Source organism: Podarcis muralis, chromosome 2 (assembly GCF_964188315.1).
Source record: "Podarcis muralis chromosome 2, rPodMur119.hap1.1, whole genome shotgun sequence".
NCBI lineage: Eukaryota > Metazoa > Chordata > Lepidosauria > Squamata > Lacertidae > Podarcis > Podarcis muralis.
This window is the reverse complement of record NC_135656.1, coordinates 42791977-42805350: the sequence shown is the minus strand read 5'-3', so window position 1 is coordinate 42805350 and position 13374 is coordinate 42791977. Positions and strand designations below refer to the sequence as shown.

The window sequence follows — 13374 nt, the reverse complement described above, 5'->3', positions numbered from 1 at the left end:
GCTGGGAATGAGGCTAGAGGAGGAGGATCAGGAAGGGGCAAGCAATAAGACAGCTGTGGAGGGCAACCCTCAGAATTCCTTACTGTGGTTTTCAAGAAGTAAACGATATTAGGCATCTTCCTAGGAATGAGGGGACGGGGTCTGGCTTCCTCCTCTGCTTGAGCCTTTCCCAGGCCGTGAAGTTGGCATATTCAGCACATCTCCATTTTGCTACAACTTCACTGGATAACTGTTTCTTAATGTGTTTGTGTCTTTCTCTCCAGAACTGCACTTACTATTGGGGTTTTGCTGCCTGGATGGCATACTACATCAACCACCCGTTGTATACTCCACCAGGTGAACCAAAACATGAAAGGGAAGCTGGGGAGGAGATTTTGGTGGTTAGTGCTGGACAAGGATCCCTAATGGCTTTTAAAGCAGATGGATATTAATGGGGTTGATCTTTCTTGCCTTGTAATTTAGCAGAAGAATGTCTGGGAGGAAGTCTCAGGCTGTGTTCACACAAGTCACTGTCAGTTCTTGGCATGGGAGATAATGTCCTGCAGACTCAGGTGCTAATTGGCCAACTTGACATATTAATAGGTGTATGATCATGACTGTATGTGACTCTTGTGTCCAGGAAATGCAAAAAGACTGGGGTGGTCGAGGTTCAGATTCCCCCCTCAGCTGTTAAATTCACCAGATGACCTTGAGCCAGTCACACACTCTGCCCTAACAGTTTCTGTTTTGTCATCCCTTCAGCGTACGGACATGAACAAGTGAAACTGGCACTTATCATTTTTCTGGTAAGAACTTAAGGATGGAGTGTAATAGCCCCATGTGGAATTGAAGTAGATAAATATGTATGTGTTAGAAAATGGGGCAGGAGGCTACAGGTGAACTTGGGGTGAAAGCTCAGTCACGCAGAGGCAAGCGTGTAAAGCAGAGGAGTTAATTTCTACAGAAACACAGCTGTGAAACAGTCAGGGCTTCCTATTTACATTGTGAGACTCGGCCCTATACAGAGTGGGGATTTTCAGGGCTGAATAAGTGCTGGATTTTGCACGAACTGAAATGGTTCCCCCCCCACGTAACAGAAAGCTGGTGTTGCATTGTGGAGTCATGGGGGGTAAAAGGAGCCTTGAGGGGTGTGGGGGCAGATCAGATCAGTAACTAGGTCAGAACTCTGCTGTATGGGCTGAGGACTAAGATTGCCAGTGGTGACTGGAAAAAATGAGGTTTTGATAACTAGTGCCTGGGCTGATGAAGATGAGACTAGTCCCTCATTTTCCTATGGGTGCTACTGTGTTTAAAACCAAGCTGCCACCTTCTGGTTGTTGATGTTAGCACCGTATACTCATGCGGCACTTGCTAGAGAATGAGAGGGCAGGTTGCTTCCCCATGGGGTTTACAGTCTAAAAATATCCATGAGAGGGGACAAAAAGAGAAATGGAATGGAAATGGCGCCAGGATAAATGGGGAAGAGTGACTTCAGTTGCCCATGCTTTGGCTTAGCTACGGTAGGATAGCCTTCGCCAACCTGGTGCCCTCCAGTTGTTTTGAACTACATCACCTGGAGGGCATCAGGCTAGCAGAGGCTGCAGTAGGAAATGGGTCTAGGGGTTTGTGCATCATAATCCCGACTTCCTTGATTTGAGCACTTGCTTACTGGTGCACAATTCTAGGGCTCAGCTCTGGAAAATATGAAACAGTGCTACCAAAAAAGAAGTGGCTGTGCGTTTATGGAGGGAGAGGATATCCTGCACTGAGGGAGCAGGATCCCTCCAAGCCGATTCCTAAGATTTTTGCAAAAATGTGTCCGCACAGGCTTTTCATGCAGAAATGTCACTTGTGATTAAAGGGGGGGGGGTGCGGGGAACCTGTGAGAAGTCAGTGCTTGGTCTCTTCACATGCCTATGTTGAAACTGACTCTGTTTCCTCTTGTAGTTCTGCCAGCTGGGAAACTTCTCCATTCATATTGCTCTACGGAACCTGCGCCCTGCTGGTGAGTACAGGGGAGCCTTCTGGAGTGCCTCCCTAGCTACCATAGGTGCATGGCAAGGACCTACTCTGGGTCTGTCTTAAGGCTGTTTGGCTGAAGGGACACGTACCGTAAGGTACTGGCAGCCCAGAGTTGGTGAAACCCTGTGCAATTGCTCTTCAACAAAAGAGAAAGTATTGCTGAGATTTGAGCAATCCTGAAAACACTATGAACAGTGAACTTAGGGCCTGTGTAAATGTGCATGACTCATTTGTCCAACATTGGTGGGTTTTGCAGAGTCTACGCTGTGTTTTCAATAACCTTTGAGAGAAGAGTTGAGCAGGAGAGGACATTGAGTTAAAGAGGTTAGGATAGATGCAGATAGGGGTGGAGGAGAGACAAAAGAAAACAAGAGTGCATAAGCTATGGAATTGGCTCCCACAAGAGGCAGTGGTGGCTGCTGACTTAGATGCCCTTAGAAGAGGATTAGACAAATTCATGGAGGATAAGGTTATTGGCGGCTACGAACCCTGTAGGAACAGGATGCTGGACTAGATGGGCCACTGACTTGATCCCGCAGGGCTTTCCTTATGTTCCTATGAGGAACAACCAAGAGGGACAAGGAATTATGTTGGCTAGAGCCTTGCTTCTGTGCCTTTTATTAACGTTGTGGTACCTCTGGTTACAAACTTAGTTCGTTCTGGAGGGCCGTTCTTAACCTGAAACTTTTCTTAACCTGAGGTACCACTTTAGCTAATGGGGCCTCCCACTGCCGCTGGCATGTGATTTCTGTTAAGAACTTAACCTCACCCTGAGGTTAAGTTCTTAACACGAGATACGGCTTCTGTGTTAGCGGAGTCTGTAACCCGAGGTGTTTGTAACCTGAGGTACCACTGTACTGTCCTCTCCTCCTTTCAATCTCCTGCATGCATACACTTGCACATGTGCTCTCTCTCTCTCACTTTTGCTGAGGTTGTGGAGGCCACATGTGTCTTTATGTAGCATTGATACTTTTTGGTATTCTGGATTCTGTGTGTCTAGGCATACACACATATATACGTAGTCCAACTGGGTTTTTGCTGCAGAAGATCTTAGGCCAGAAACACCTCGACAGATCTTGTTAGTGACCATATTTTTGTAAGCTTATTCTGTGGGCTTCAGACAGAACATAATGTCTGAGAGAGGTGCCAAATGAGGTTTATTTACATTCTGCTTGCCATAGATGGGCTGTGCCAAAGCAGCTCTCCATTGAGTTGTAGTAGCTTGTTGTCCCTGGCTCAAATCTCTGTCTGGTGAAATGCATAGTTGGATGAGCAGGACCCCATGCAGTGGTGGCTGCAGATGCCTCAAGCTAGGATGGAGCTGAGGATGGTGGCGGCCACAGTTTTTCCTGGAGCCGCCTGTGAGGAGGAAGCAGAATAATGTTCTTGCTGTGCAAGTTGGTTCCACCAAAAAGCTCCCTGCTATACTAGAGACAAAGTGCCTTTAAGTACAGAAAATAGTACCATTTAAAAGGGTGTGTGTGTATATTGCTATCTTTATGAAATGAATCAAACTCTTTAATTCTCCCCCTAGGTTCTAAAGCCAGGAAGATCCCATTTCCTACCAAGAACCCCTTCACATGGCTTTTCTTGCTTGTCTCCTGCCCTAATTACACCTACGAGGTGAGAACAGGATAGAACCCCACAGCAAATTAGAATCTGGAAGGTGCCTCATGTGTCTTGTTCTGAACATGTTTTCACATGTATGGGCCTTTTCTGAAGTGTCTCCCCATTTGTGGAATGCTCTCCCCAGTTTGGTTCGGCTAGCTCCTTCATTATACACCTTTAGGCGCCAGGTGGAAACATTCTTCATCCAGGCCTTTGGCTGATTAACACGAAATTTATTTATTGTGGACCCAGTCGCAGTGCCATCCCCATCCCCCCCCCCCCAAGCCCAAAGGCTACTGGGTTGTTGTTTTTTAATGAAGGGTCAGTTGTGCTGAAGGGTCTTACCCACCTTGCCTGCCACAATCCTGAGCTGGTGTTCTTCTCTTCCAGGTGGGATCCTGGATTGGCTTTGCCATTATGACTCAGTGCCTTCCAGGTAAGTCCTAGCCTGCTCTGAACAAAGACGTCAGGTCTTAAATAATGGTTTGCAGGGGATAACAGTAGGGTTATGAATCAGGGTTGATTGGTTGGTTGCCTGCAAGCCTCCCTCCAGTTCTTGGTCAGGGATGTGGAAACGTTTTTGGACTCCCATCAGCCCCAGCAGTCTTGGGTAATGCATGCTGTGACCCTCCAGATGTTGCAGGCCTGCATGGTCCCAATCTGTTCTAGATAATGTAGCCCAAGACAGGTATTGCTGTCTCAAAAATCCTAAATTGTTGTAGAGTGGCTTGAAAGTCGAGCTTGAACGTACCCATGGGGCATGTTTTTTGCCTGTAATTTCCCATCAGCTTGAGTAGTTACTTACGCCAATGTGTGTTTACAGGCATTTGGGGCATGGAAATTATAGAGATCTGTGTAGATGCCTAATGACATGCAACTCTCTCTTCCCTTGTCAATAGTGGCTCTGTTTTCCTTGGTTGGATTCATCCAAATGACGATCTGGGCAAAGGGGAAACACCGAAGTTACCTGAAGGAGTTCCGGGATTACCCGCCATTGCGTTCCCCCATTGTCCCTTTCCTGCTTTGAGCTGGAAGCCTCTGCCTTCTTTTGTCTGGGCCGATAGTTCTGTTTTTGTTTTTTACCTTGTGAGCGAGTGTTATTGGAGTCTAAAATGAGATTTTCTCTTGCTGTCTACACTGTAATCTGAGGGAAGCTGTAGGGATTTCCTTCCTTTTGTAAGTTACTGTCCCTCCCTACAGAATCTTTGACCATATCCCATTCCAAAGCCTTTCTGAGGCTGGGAGCAGCCTTCCCCACAAAGCGCCCATTAAGTCAAAAGCTACAGCGAAGAGAACGATCCAATTGTAAAGAGAACGAAGCAGTGACTGAGCCCTAAGTCTGCAGGAGCCGAAAGCTAAATCTAGGCAGCTGGAGCCTGGCCTAAATGGAATACTTTTTGCTCCACATAGTGCTTAGGAGAGCAGGTCTCCTCAGCTCTATGGTTCATCAATATAATTTAGGAGTTAAGTCTCCTAGCTCAGCTTTGTGCATTCTCCTTGACTAAGTGAGCCCTCAAGTGCCAAATACTGGCATAGCATAAATCTTTTGTGCTCTTTCTGGGATGCTTCCCCATTCTAAAAGCTAGTAGTACCTTTCTGAAAGGCACGAGACTGATGCAGGTGAGGCTGTCTTCATCTCTTACACACCCTCAGGCCCTTGCTCAAAAAAGAAGTGCCAGTTCCTGGAGGCTGATAAGTATGCTCTGAGCAGCCAAATTAAGTATGTTCTTCTCTTCAAAAGGAAGAGGATTGTCGAGTGCCAGCTCACAGAGGATTGTGTTAATTCTAGACACACAGGGCAGGCAGCAAGGTGCTGTGGGGAAGTGTTTGCAGAAACTGCTGCTATAGAAGCAAAGGGGACAGATCAGGTGTGACTGGGGAGCAGCTGTAGCACTTTAGTACCATCTACAGTGCAAGCCAGCACCTCCTTCTTCACCCAATATGCTAAGCATGAATTGTTTGGGATGGTGGGTTTCATCTTGAATAGCTGGCAGAGCCTTGAAACGAGGGTATGAAAAACAAGGCTGCTACATATTTTGTTCTCAGTCATGCTACAATTTTTTCCTGGACTTTAGGCCCACTCCTGTTTGTTTTGTGTAAGTGGTATCAGAGCTGCTTTTGGAACCTTCTGCAAGGGAAAACTATACCTACAGCTGCACTGACCGTTATTTGGGGACGGGAAATACTTCAATAGCTTGTAGCTATTTGTAGTCCCTAAAGAAGGAAGGAAAGGCTTTTAATCTTACTTTGGGGGAAATTCAACGTTACAGAAATTTTGACAGCCTCCCTGAGAGGAACTTACTTCTCCTTTCCTATTTAGTCTTAATGTCACTAAGGTTGCAATTCTATGTACACTTATTTGGAAGCGAGCCCCATTCATCTCAGTGGAACTTACTTCCAAGTAAACATGTCTAGGATCAGGTTGAAAGTTTGCAATAGTCTTAGTTTATGCTGCATGTGAGCAGTGAGATACTGGAAACCTGCTAGGCTCCATGGCAGCTGTTAAAATGAGCCACTGACTTGTTATGGTCTGTTTCATATGGAACTATCTTCCTTCTTGGATTTACACAAATAAAACTAATCCATCCCCTGGACTGTAGTAGGTTTTTCCTTTGTACGGTGCCATGGAATTAAAAGCAGAAGGAATGGAACCTTGCGTCACCCACAGGAGGGTTGTGTGCAAAGGAAGCCTAGCAAAAAGGAAGAACAGAGCTTCAAATCGTATTGGATTATCCTGCCCCCAAAGGAGACAAGATGTTTAAAATCAGAAGCTAACCTTGAAATGGCAACTGCACTCCTACAGCTTGCTAAAATTCAATGTAGGTCAAAGGGTTGGAATTATAAATTAACCAATGGAATTTCTAGAAAGTGTATTCACCACTTGAGCATCACATTTAATAGTTCAATAGTCACAGTTGGCTTGCTGAATCAGAAAAAAAAACCAGCAATGTGATTTTGGAAGCTCACAAGCATATTGACCACCCCTACTTTCTTGCCTCTAGCATCTGTTAACAGGTACCGTTTCAGCATCTTGCATGAACATATCTAATCCCTTTTTTAAAAAAGGTTTCTCAGGCCACACACAAACAGTATATAGTTTGATTTAGTATTACTTTACTAAAGATTAAACACTATTTGAGATTAAGGTGAAAATATGCAAGTATTTTCTCAAATTAGGGCAAAGTGCATTTTGTCTAGTGACACAAGGACACTAGAAACAGGATTTTCTGAGAGAAACAAGTTTGTACTCTTTAAATTCCGAGCTACTTAGAAAAGAGAGTTGTATTTTGAAAGCTTATTACAATTTAGAACTCCCAAAGTGTTGTTTCAGCAGCAGCAACAACAAAAAAGTTGAGAACTTGTTCACAATTCTGTTCGCTAAATCTACACTAAGATACCAGAGGGCAAATGCTTCCTGTTGTAGATTCCTGCACTAAGCAGGTGGCATTGGAAGTGTGGCTTTTGGGGCAGTCATCTTTCTCATTTCCCCAGCCTGGGTGAGAGTCATAAGCTGCAGTTATAGGATGCCTGTGGTCCTACAGAAGTTTGTTGGACAACAGGTAGGAATTACTGGAGTCTGGCCACATTTCGAGGATTACAGATTTCCCACCTGCACTTCAGCTGAGCCAGAGGAAACTCTTATCCACATTTCAACCAGAACCTAATATAGCCTGAACCCTAACTTGGTGTCTTCCAGTTGCCCTGGACTACAACTCCCAGCAGACAGCATGGCAAATGGCTGGGGATAGTTGTAGTTCAAAACATTTGGAGTGCAGCAGCTGGCTGGGGAAGGTTGACCTAACAGAAAGTTTGATACAGTATTGGTGCCACAAAGTCTGACTTATCTAGGTTGGCCTGGGACCTACCAGCTCCTCCCAGGTGTAGGTAAATTAACACCCTGCCCCACAGATACTGGCTCCCTTTGATCCCTGCCTACCTCCTGTCACATTGGAGGAGCAGTAGCTCTTTATGACTGTATGTAGAACAAGACACCTCGTTACTAGGCAAAAATGAAGCAAGGTTTATGCAGTGGAGACCTACCCCCCACAACTGCATTCAGGAAAAGAGTGACAAGTGAAAACAGCTGTGTGCATAGTCAAGACTGGCAGCTAAAACACGTAATGGTTGGTATTTTGTCTTTGTCAGTCTGTCTGTCTGTCTGTCTCTGCGCTTTAATACAATACTAGTTAATACTTCCAGCAACCCACAAAAGGGACATTACCACCCCTTCCTTTAAAATAGCAACTATAGAAGAGACTTGAGGGGCAGGGGTGGGGATTTTTGATATAAGAGAGGCTTCTTGAAGGCTAAGAAGTCTTCATTAGCTCTAAATGTTCAACTGCTATCCATTTCATCTCAGGAACTGCACAGTGATTGTTTTAGACAGAACCACAGGATAATGTCTTTATTGTTTTCAACATAACAGACCTAGTGGATTCTGCAAGCCTCTTGTTGAAGGAGCCAGGAGGCACACCAAAGCCAGCTAGGATGCTGATGCTGCCGCCGCCGCTTTTGCCTTTTGTTCAATGCGCTTCTTCCGAGCCAGCAAGCGCCTCTCCCGTTCAAATTCTTTCATGCGCATGACATAGCTACAGGAAAGCACACAAGTGCAGGTCAGGTCAGAGCAACCGATACTTCTCCCCCCCCCAACCCATCCTCACATTCTGTGGTTTCCAGGCCAAAAGATACTAGCTGGCTTGAATCCCTCATAAAAGTTTTCTCCCTCCCCACTTGAACATTCTTCTATTCTGCAGAGACATCTGTAGCATGTATATGGATATCTACCTAATGCACCTTTCCCCAAGTTGTCATCTGCTGATATGGGATCAGTGAGATACCCTACATTCTACTTAGCTTTCCTATCAGGAGAGAATACTGTCAAAAATATTTGCCAGTCTTGAACCTGGAAAGACTTGTATAAAGACTGGTGAGATGCTTTGAGTGAAGGAACTCAAAAAGCCAAATCAAAGCTCACTCAGCATTAAGGAAGAATAGTTAACAGATCGGTATATAAGATTTCACCCTACCCACACCACTGAAGGGGTTGTGACACAATAACTTCCCCTGCCCATATGCTACCTGTTAGTCTTGCTAAATTCTTATGGTTGACAGAGAAAAAGTGATACAGGAGTGTTAGCAACAAGCTAACTTGGAAGGCTGATTTACAGGGAGAAGGGAGGCATAGCTCTGACTTACTCCAGGTGCTCACAGTAATCCCAGTCATGACGCTCGTGTTTGCACGCAAAGATATTTGGAAATTTGTCACGTTTGCACTTCGCCCACTTAAGGAAGTAGTGTGCACAATAGTCTCGCATGTCAAGAGGAAGCTGAGCTTCATTCATCTGCTGCTCTGTTGCTATCATCACTGCATGGGAAAATGGAAGGGAATAAAATGAACAGAAGTGAGGTCAGGATCCAGGCAGGGTCAATCTGATCAACTGTCATCATCTCGTTTGAAACCTCTGTAGTGGCTTATGGCCTTTAGAACCCTGATCTGCAAATTAGATTAGCTATTAAAGTTGATAGACCATTCCAGTATAAATCCAAGTGCTACATCCTCACAGTAATCATAGCTAGTCAACACCAGTGAAAGAATTCAGAGTTCCTGCCCTGCACTTAGAGCTGTGCCTTAAATCTTATTTAAGCATATTTTAAACAAATGCATGACCTTTCTGTAGAGACAACACAGTCACCCTCAAATCAGACATCTCAAGGACCAGGCGCAGCTCGCACACTAGCTCTAACTGTACGAATGCACTCTGGCCACTGCAGAAACCTGAACATCCGTGCTCGGGGATGAGCCCAGGCGAAGTCCAAATTGCAAAGCTGTGACTTCAGGAGAAGTGTTACCACATCCAACAAAGGCTGAATCCCTATTGCCTGGTCTGCCTTCTAACCGACCACGAGCACCTCTGCCTTGTTGGGATTAACTTTCAATTTGTTCACTTTCATCCAATCCATTACTAATGACAGATGGTGGTTTTGAACCAAAGAAGCTTCCCTAGATTTAGCTGAAAAGGGGAAATAGAGCTGAGTGTGATCAGCATGCTGCAGACACCAAACCCCGAAACTATAGACAAACTCTCCCAGCAGTTTCATATAATTGTTAAATAGCATGGGAGACAGAACAGAACCCAAGGGGCACCACAGGCCTGCAGCTAATGCGTGGAACTGAGGTCCCCCAACACCAACTTCTGGGTTCACCCCTCCAGGAATGAACAGTCCTATCCCAGCAAAGCGGCCCAGAAGGGTATCAGGGATCTAGCACACATGTGGTACCTCACACATTTCTCACGTTCACATCCTCAGGAGGCTGTACAAAATGAAAAGTATCCATTAACACTGAACAAGCAGGGGCCAAAGTTATACCCGCTGGGCCTGCTATCAACTACCGTATTTTTCGCACCATAGGACGCACTTTTTCCCTCCTAAAAAGCAAGGGAAAATGTGTGTGCGTCCTATGGAGCGAATGCAGGGGGGAGGCAGGCGGGAAAAGCCCTCAAGAGCCGCACACAAGCTTCGTGCGCTCTTGCGGGCTTTTCTCCAGGAGGGAGAAGGGACTGACTGGCCGCAGCAGTCCCTTCTCCCTCCTGGGGGAAAAGCCCCCAAGAGCGGTGCCCTCTTTAAAGGCTGTGCGGCTCCTGCAGGCTTTTCTACGAGGTGGGGGAATCCCCCCACCTCCCAGAAAAGCCAGGAGAAGCCGCACCGCCCCTTTAAAGAGCGTGCGGCTTCTGCGGGAGGTGGGGGAAGCTGCAGCAGATTCCCTCCTCCCGGGCTCCCTTTGAGGCGGCAATGTGGGAGGGGAGCAGCTTACACTCGTGTAAGCAGCTCCTCTCCCACTTTCCTCCTTCAAAGCAACTACGGAGGAGGGAAGGAAGAGGACCATGGATCCTCCGCTGCTGGAGGCTGCAGCGGATTCCCCCCTCCGTGATTGCTTTGAAGCAGGAAAGTGGGAGGGGGGCAGCTTACACTCGTGTAAGCAACTCCTCTCCCACTTTCCTCCTTCAAAGCAACTACGGAGGAGGGAAGGAAGGGGACCATGGATCCTCCGCTGCTGGAGGCTGCAGCGGATTCCCCCCTCCGTGATTGCTTTGAAGCAGGAAAGTGGGAGGGGGGCAGCTTACACTCGTGTAAGCAGCTCCTCTCCCACTTTCCTGCTTCAAAGCAACTACGGAGGAGGGAAGGAAGGGGACCATGGATCCTCCGCTGCTGGAGGCTTCAGCAGATTCCCCCCTCCGTGATTGCTTTGAAGCAGGAAAGTGGGAGGGGGGCAGCTTACACTCGTGTAAGCAGCTCCTCTCCCACTTTCCTGCTTCAAAGCAACTACGGAGGAGGGAAGGAAGGGGACCATGGATCCTCCGCTGCTGGAGGCTTCAGCAGATTCCCCCCCTCCGTGATTGCTTTGAAGCAGGAAAGTGGGAGGGGGGCAGCTTACACTCGTGTAAGCAGCTCCTCTCCCACTTTCCTGCTTCAAAGCAACTACGGAGGAGGGAAGGAAGGGGACCGTGGATCCTCCGCTGCTGGAGGCTGCAGAGGATTCCTCCTCCGTGATTGCTTTGAAGCAGGAAAGTGGGAGGGGGGCAGCTTACACTCGTGTAAGCAGCTCCTCTCCCACTTTCCTGCTTCAAAGCAACTACGGAGGAGGGAAGGAAGGGGACCGTGGATCCTCCGCTGCTGGAGGCTGCAGCGGATTCCCCCCTCCGTGATTGCTGGGAGCTTCTCTGGGCAGGAATTCCCTCAGCTTAAGTGGGGTGGGGGAAGTGTGGCAGGTAGGGGGGTACCTACCTAGACAGTGAAGCCACATGTCTCTCCAATGAAAATTGGGAGTGGGCATTGTGTGAAGTGGCTGTGGATCCCCTGCCGCAGAACTGTAGGACTGTATAGAGTTGGGAGGGCCACCCGAGGGTCATCTAGCCCAGCCCCCTCACAATGTAGGAATCACATCTAAAGAACGCCAGGCAGATGGTCCCCCAACTGCTGCTTGAAAGCCTCCAGTGGTGGAGACCCCAAACACCTTCCGAGGTCATAGAATTGCAGGGTTGGAAGGGAACCCCAGGAGTCATCTAGTCCAGCCCCGGTGGACAGCAGGCGCAATCCATCCCATTGCGCAAGACTAAAGATGCTGCGCAAGGCTAAAGAAGAAGCCAAGGCAGCGAGCGGGATGGATTGCGCTTGCTGCCTTGTCTTTTTCTTTAGCTGCACTGGAGAGGTTTAGCTCCTGGCTGGAGAGGTTGCGCGGCTATGGACCCCGCGCACTGTCTTGGCTTCTTTGCTCTTTGGGGCTGGGGGGGGGGGGAACCCGGGCTTCCCCCGCAGCCCCGAGAAGGTCTGGGAGAAGTGGATAGGCTGCGTGCAGCCTGTCCGTTGCTCTTTGGGGCTGGGGGGGAATAATATTTTTTTCCTTGATTTCCCCCTCTAAAAACTAGGTGCGTCCTGTGGTCCGGTGCGTCCAATAGAGCGAAAAATACGGTATAGCATCCTAAGTCAGAACGGATCTAAGCAATTTCGTAAGCAAAGCGCTAAGCAAAGCTTTTTTTAATTTTTTATTCTGGGAGGCAAACATGCCCCCTTCATTTTCATCCTTGCAACCACCCTGGAGGTAGGCACTAGCCCGGGATCATCCGGCGAACTTCACAGCCACCTCTGGATTATTACTATATTTTACAGTTGTGCAACAGCTTTCAACCCAAAGCATTTTTACATAATGCCCTGTAATGGATGTCTCTGTGAAAGTGTTCTCATGAAAGAGTGAGAAAAGGAAGGATTTAAACCAGGCATAGGCAAACTCCGGCCCTCCAGATGTTTGCGACTACAATTCGCATCATCCCTAGCTAACAGGACCAGTGGCCAGGGATGACGGGAATTGTAGTCCCAAACATCTGGAGGGCCGGAGTTTGCCTATGCCTGATTTAAACCATGGCAACGCGACAAACAGCTGTCCTTAAATAACACTGCCTCAAACGTGGCTCTCCGGCGATGCTGGCAGATAAGCAGAGAGAGCCCAGCTCGGGAAAGGGTGTCTGTGTCCAGCGTCACTCCGGATCTTCTGCCGCCCGAGGCGGTCGCCTCCCCTTGGCTCCTGGGCCGGCCCTCGCACCCCCACCCACCCCCGGGAGAGAGAACCTACCTCGCAGTGCGGTGGCGAGGCCTGCCTGGGGGGCCAGGCTGGGCTTGAGGGCTGCGCCAGGCGAAGGCTCCGGGAAGAGGCGGAGCCAAGCGCTGGGTGACCTTCGCCTTCCCCGTCTCCTTCCCTCCCTCCCCGCTCAGCTCAGCTCGGCTCACCGCGTTCCTTGCGCTCCTCGGGGAAGCCGAAGTGGGGGTCGAAGGTGGGCATCTTGACCGGGTCCGGCTCCACCTCCGCGTCCCATAAATACCGCCGAGCCAGATGAGCCCCCATCTTGGCCGCCTCCAAACCGCCTCCTGAGGTTGCTCTTGCTATTTCCCGCCCCGCCTTTCCACCATTCCGGAAGCGGAAGAAACCCCCCTTTAAAAAAAGGCTTCCGGTAACAAATGCATGCCGCTGTCGCAGAGCTACGAAACGTAGAGAGAAGCATCGTCTCTGATGATGCCATTTCCTGGTTCCGCGTGAGGCGCCATTTTAAAATATTCCTGGGCAGCTGACCTGAAAAATAAATGGAGAAAAACCACACTTTTAAAACGTGGCTGTTGCTGGACACCAGCATGCTGTCCAGTGAATGAATGATGTACCACGAAAGAGGGCGGTTTTATTTCTCTTCTAAACTTATTTCTTGCTAGCGTGTGGAA

At 48.2% G+C, this 13374-nt stretch overlaps 2 protein-coding genes across 4 annotated transcripts in view; one reads left to right on the top strand and one right to left on the bottom strand.

Annotated features, from left to right (window-relative positions):
• TECR (trans-2,3-enoyl-CoA reductase) overlaps positions 1 to 6203 on the top strand; it is a 31401-nt gene extending 25198 nt beyond the window's left edge. For 2 of the 3 annotated variants that reach the window (XM_028717272.2, XM_028717271.2), the window contains 6 exons: positions 264 to 336; positions 742 to 785; positions 1927 to 1984; positions 3536 to 3624; positions 4000 to 4045; positions 4509 to 6203. In XM_028717272.2, coding sequence (XP_028573105.1) covers positions 264 to 336; positions 742 to 785; positions 1927 to 1984; positions 3536 to 3624; positions 4000 to 4045; positions 4509 to 4636 — 438 coding nt within the window. In that variant the 3' untranslated portion in view covers positions 4637 to 6203. The remainder of the gene's footprint in view (positions 1 to 263; positions 337 to 741; positions 786 to 1926; positions 1985 to 3535; positions 3625 to 3999; positions 4046 to 4508) is intronic. The other variant, XR_013391859.1, reaches the window with a different exon arrangement.
• A 1796-nt stretch (positions 6204 to 7999) lies between these two features.
• On the bottom strand, positions 8000 to 13073 carry NDUFB7 (NADH:ubiquinone oxidoreductase subunit B7). The gene is made up of 3 exons (XM_028717273.2): positions 12892 to 13073; positions 8806 to 8974; positions 8000 to 8198 (listed from the first exon to the last, which is right to left on the bottom strand). The coding sequence occupies exons 1-3, from the start codon at positions 13004 to 13006 to the stop codon at positions 8093 to 8095; spliced, it is 390 nt and encodes a 129-aa protein (XP_028573106.1). The 5' UTR covers positions 13007 to 13073; the 3' UTR covers positions 8000 to 8092.
• Positions 13074 to 13374: the final 301 nt, after the last annotated feature.

Excerpts from the sequence above, each read along its gene's own strand:
- NDUFB7 (XM_028717273.2), bottom strand. The coding sequence starts at position 13,006 with ATGGGGGCTCATCTGGCTCGGCGGTATTTATGGGACGCGGAGGTGGAG. Across the intron at positions 8,975-12,891 it reads CGAGGAGCGCAAGGAACGCG|TGATGATAGCAACAGAGCAG; the intron begins GTGAGCCGAGCT and ends TTTCCCATGCAG. Across the intron at positions 8,199-8,805 it reads GATTACTGTGAGCACCTGGA|CTATGTCATGCGCATGAAAG; the intron begins GTAAGTCAGAGC and ends GCTTTCCTGTAG.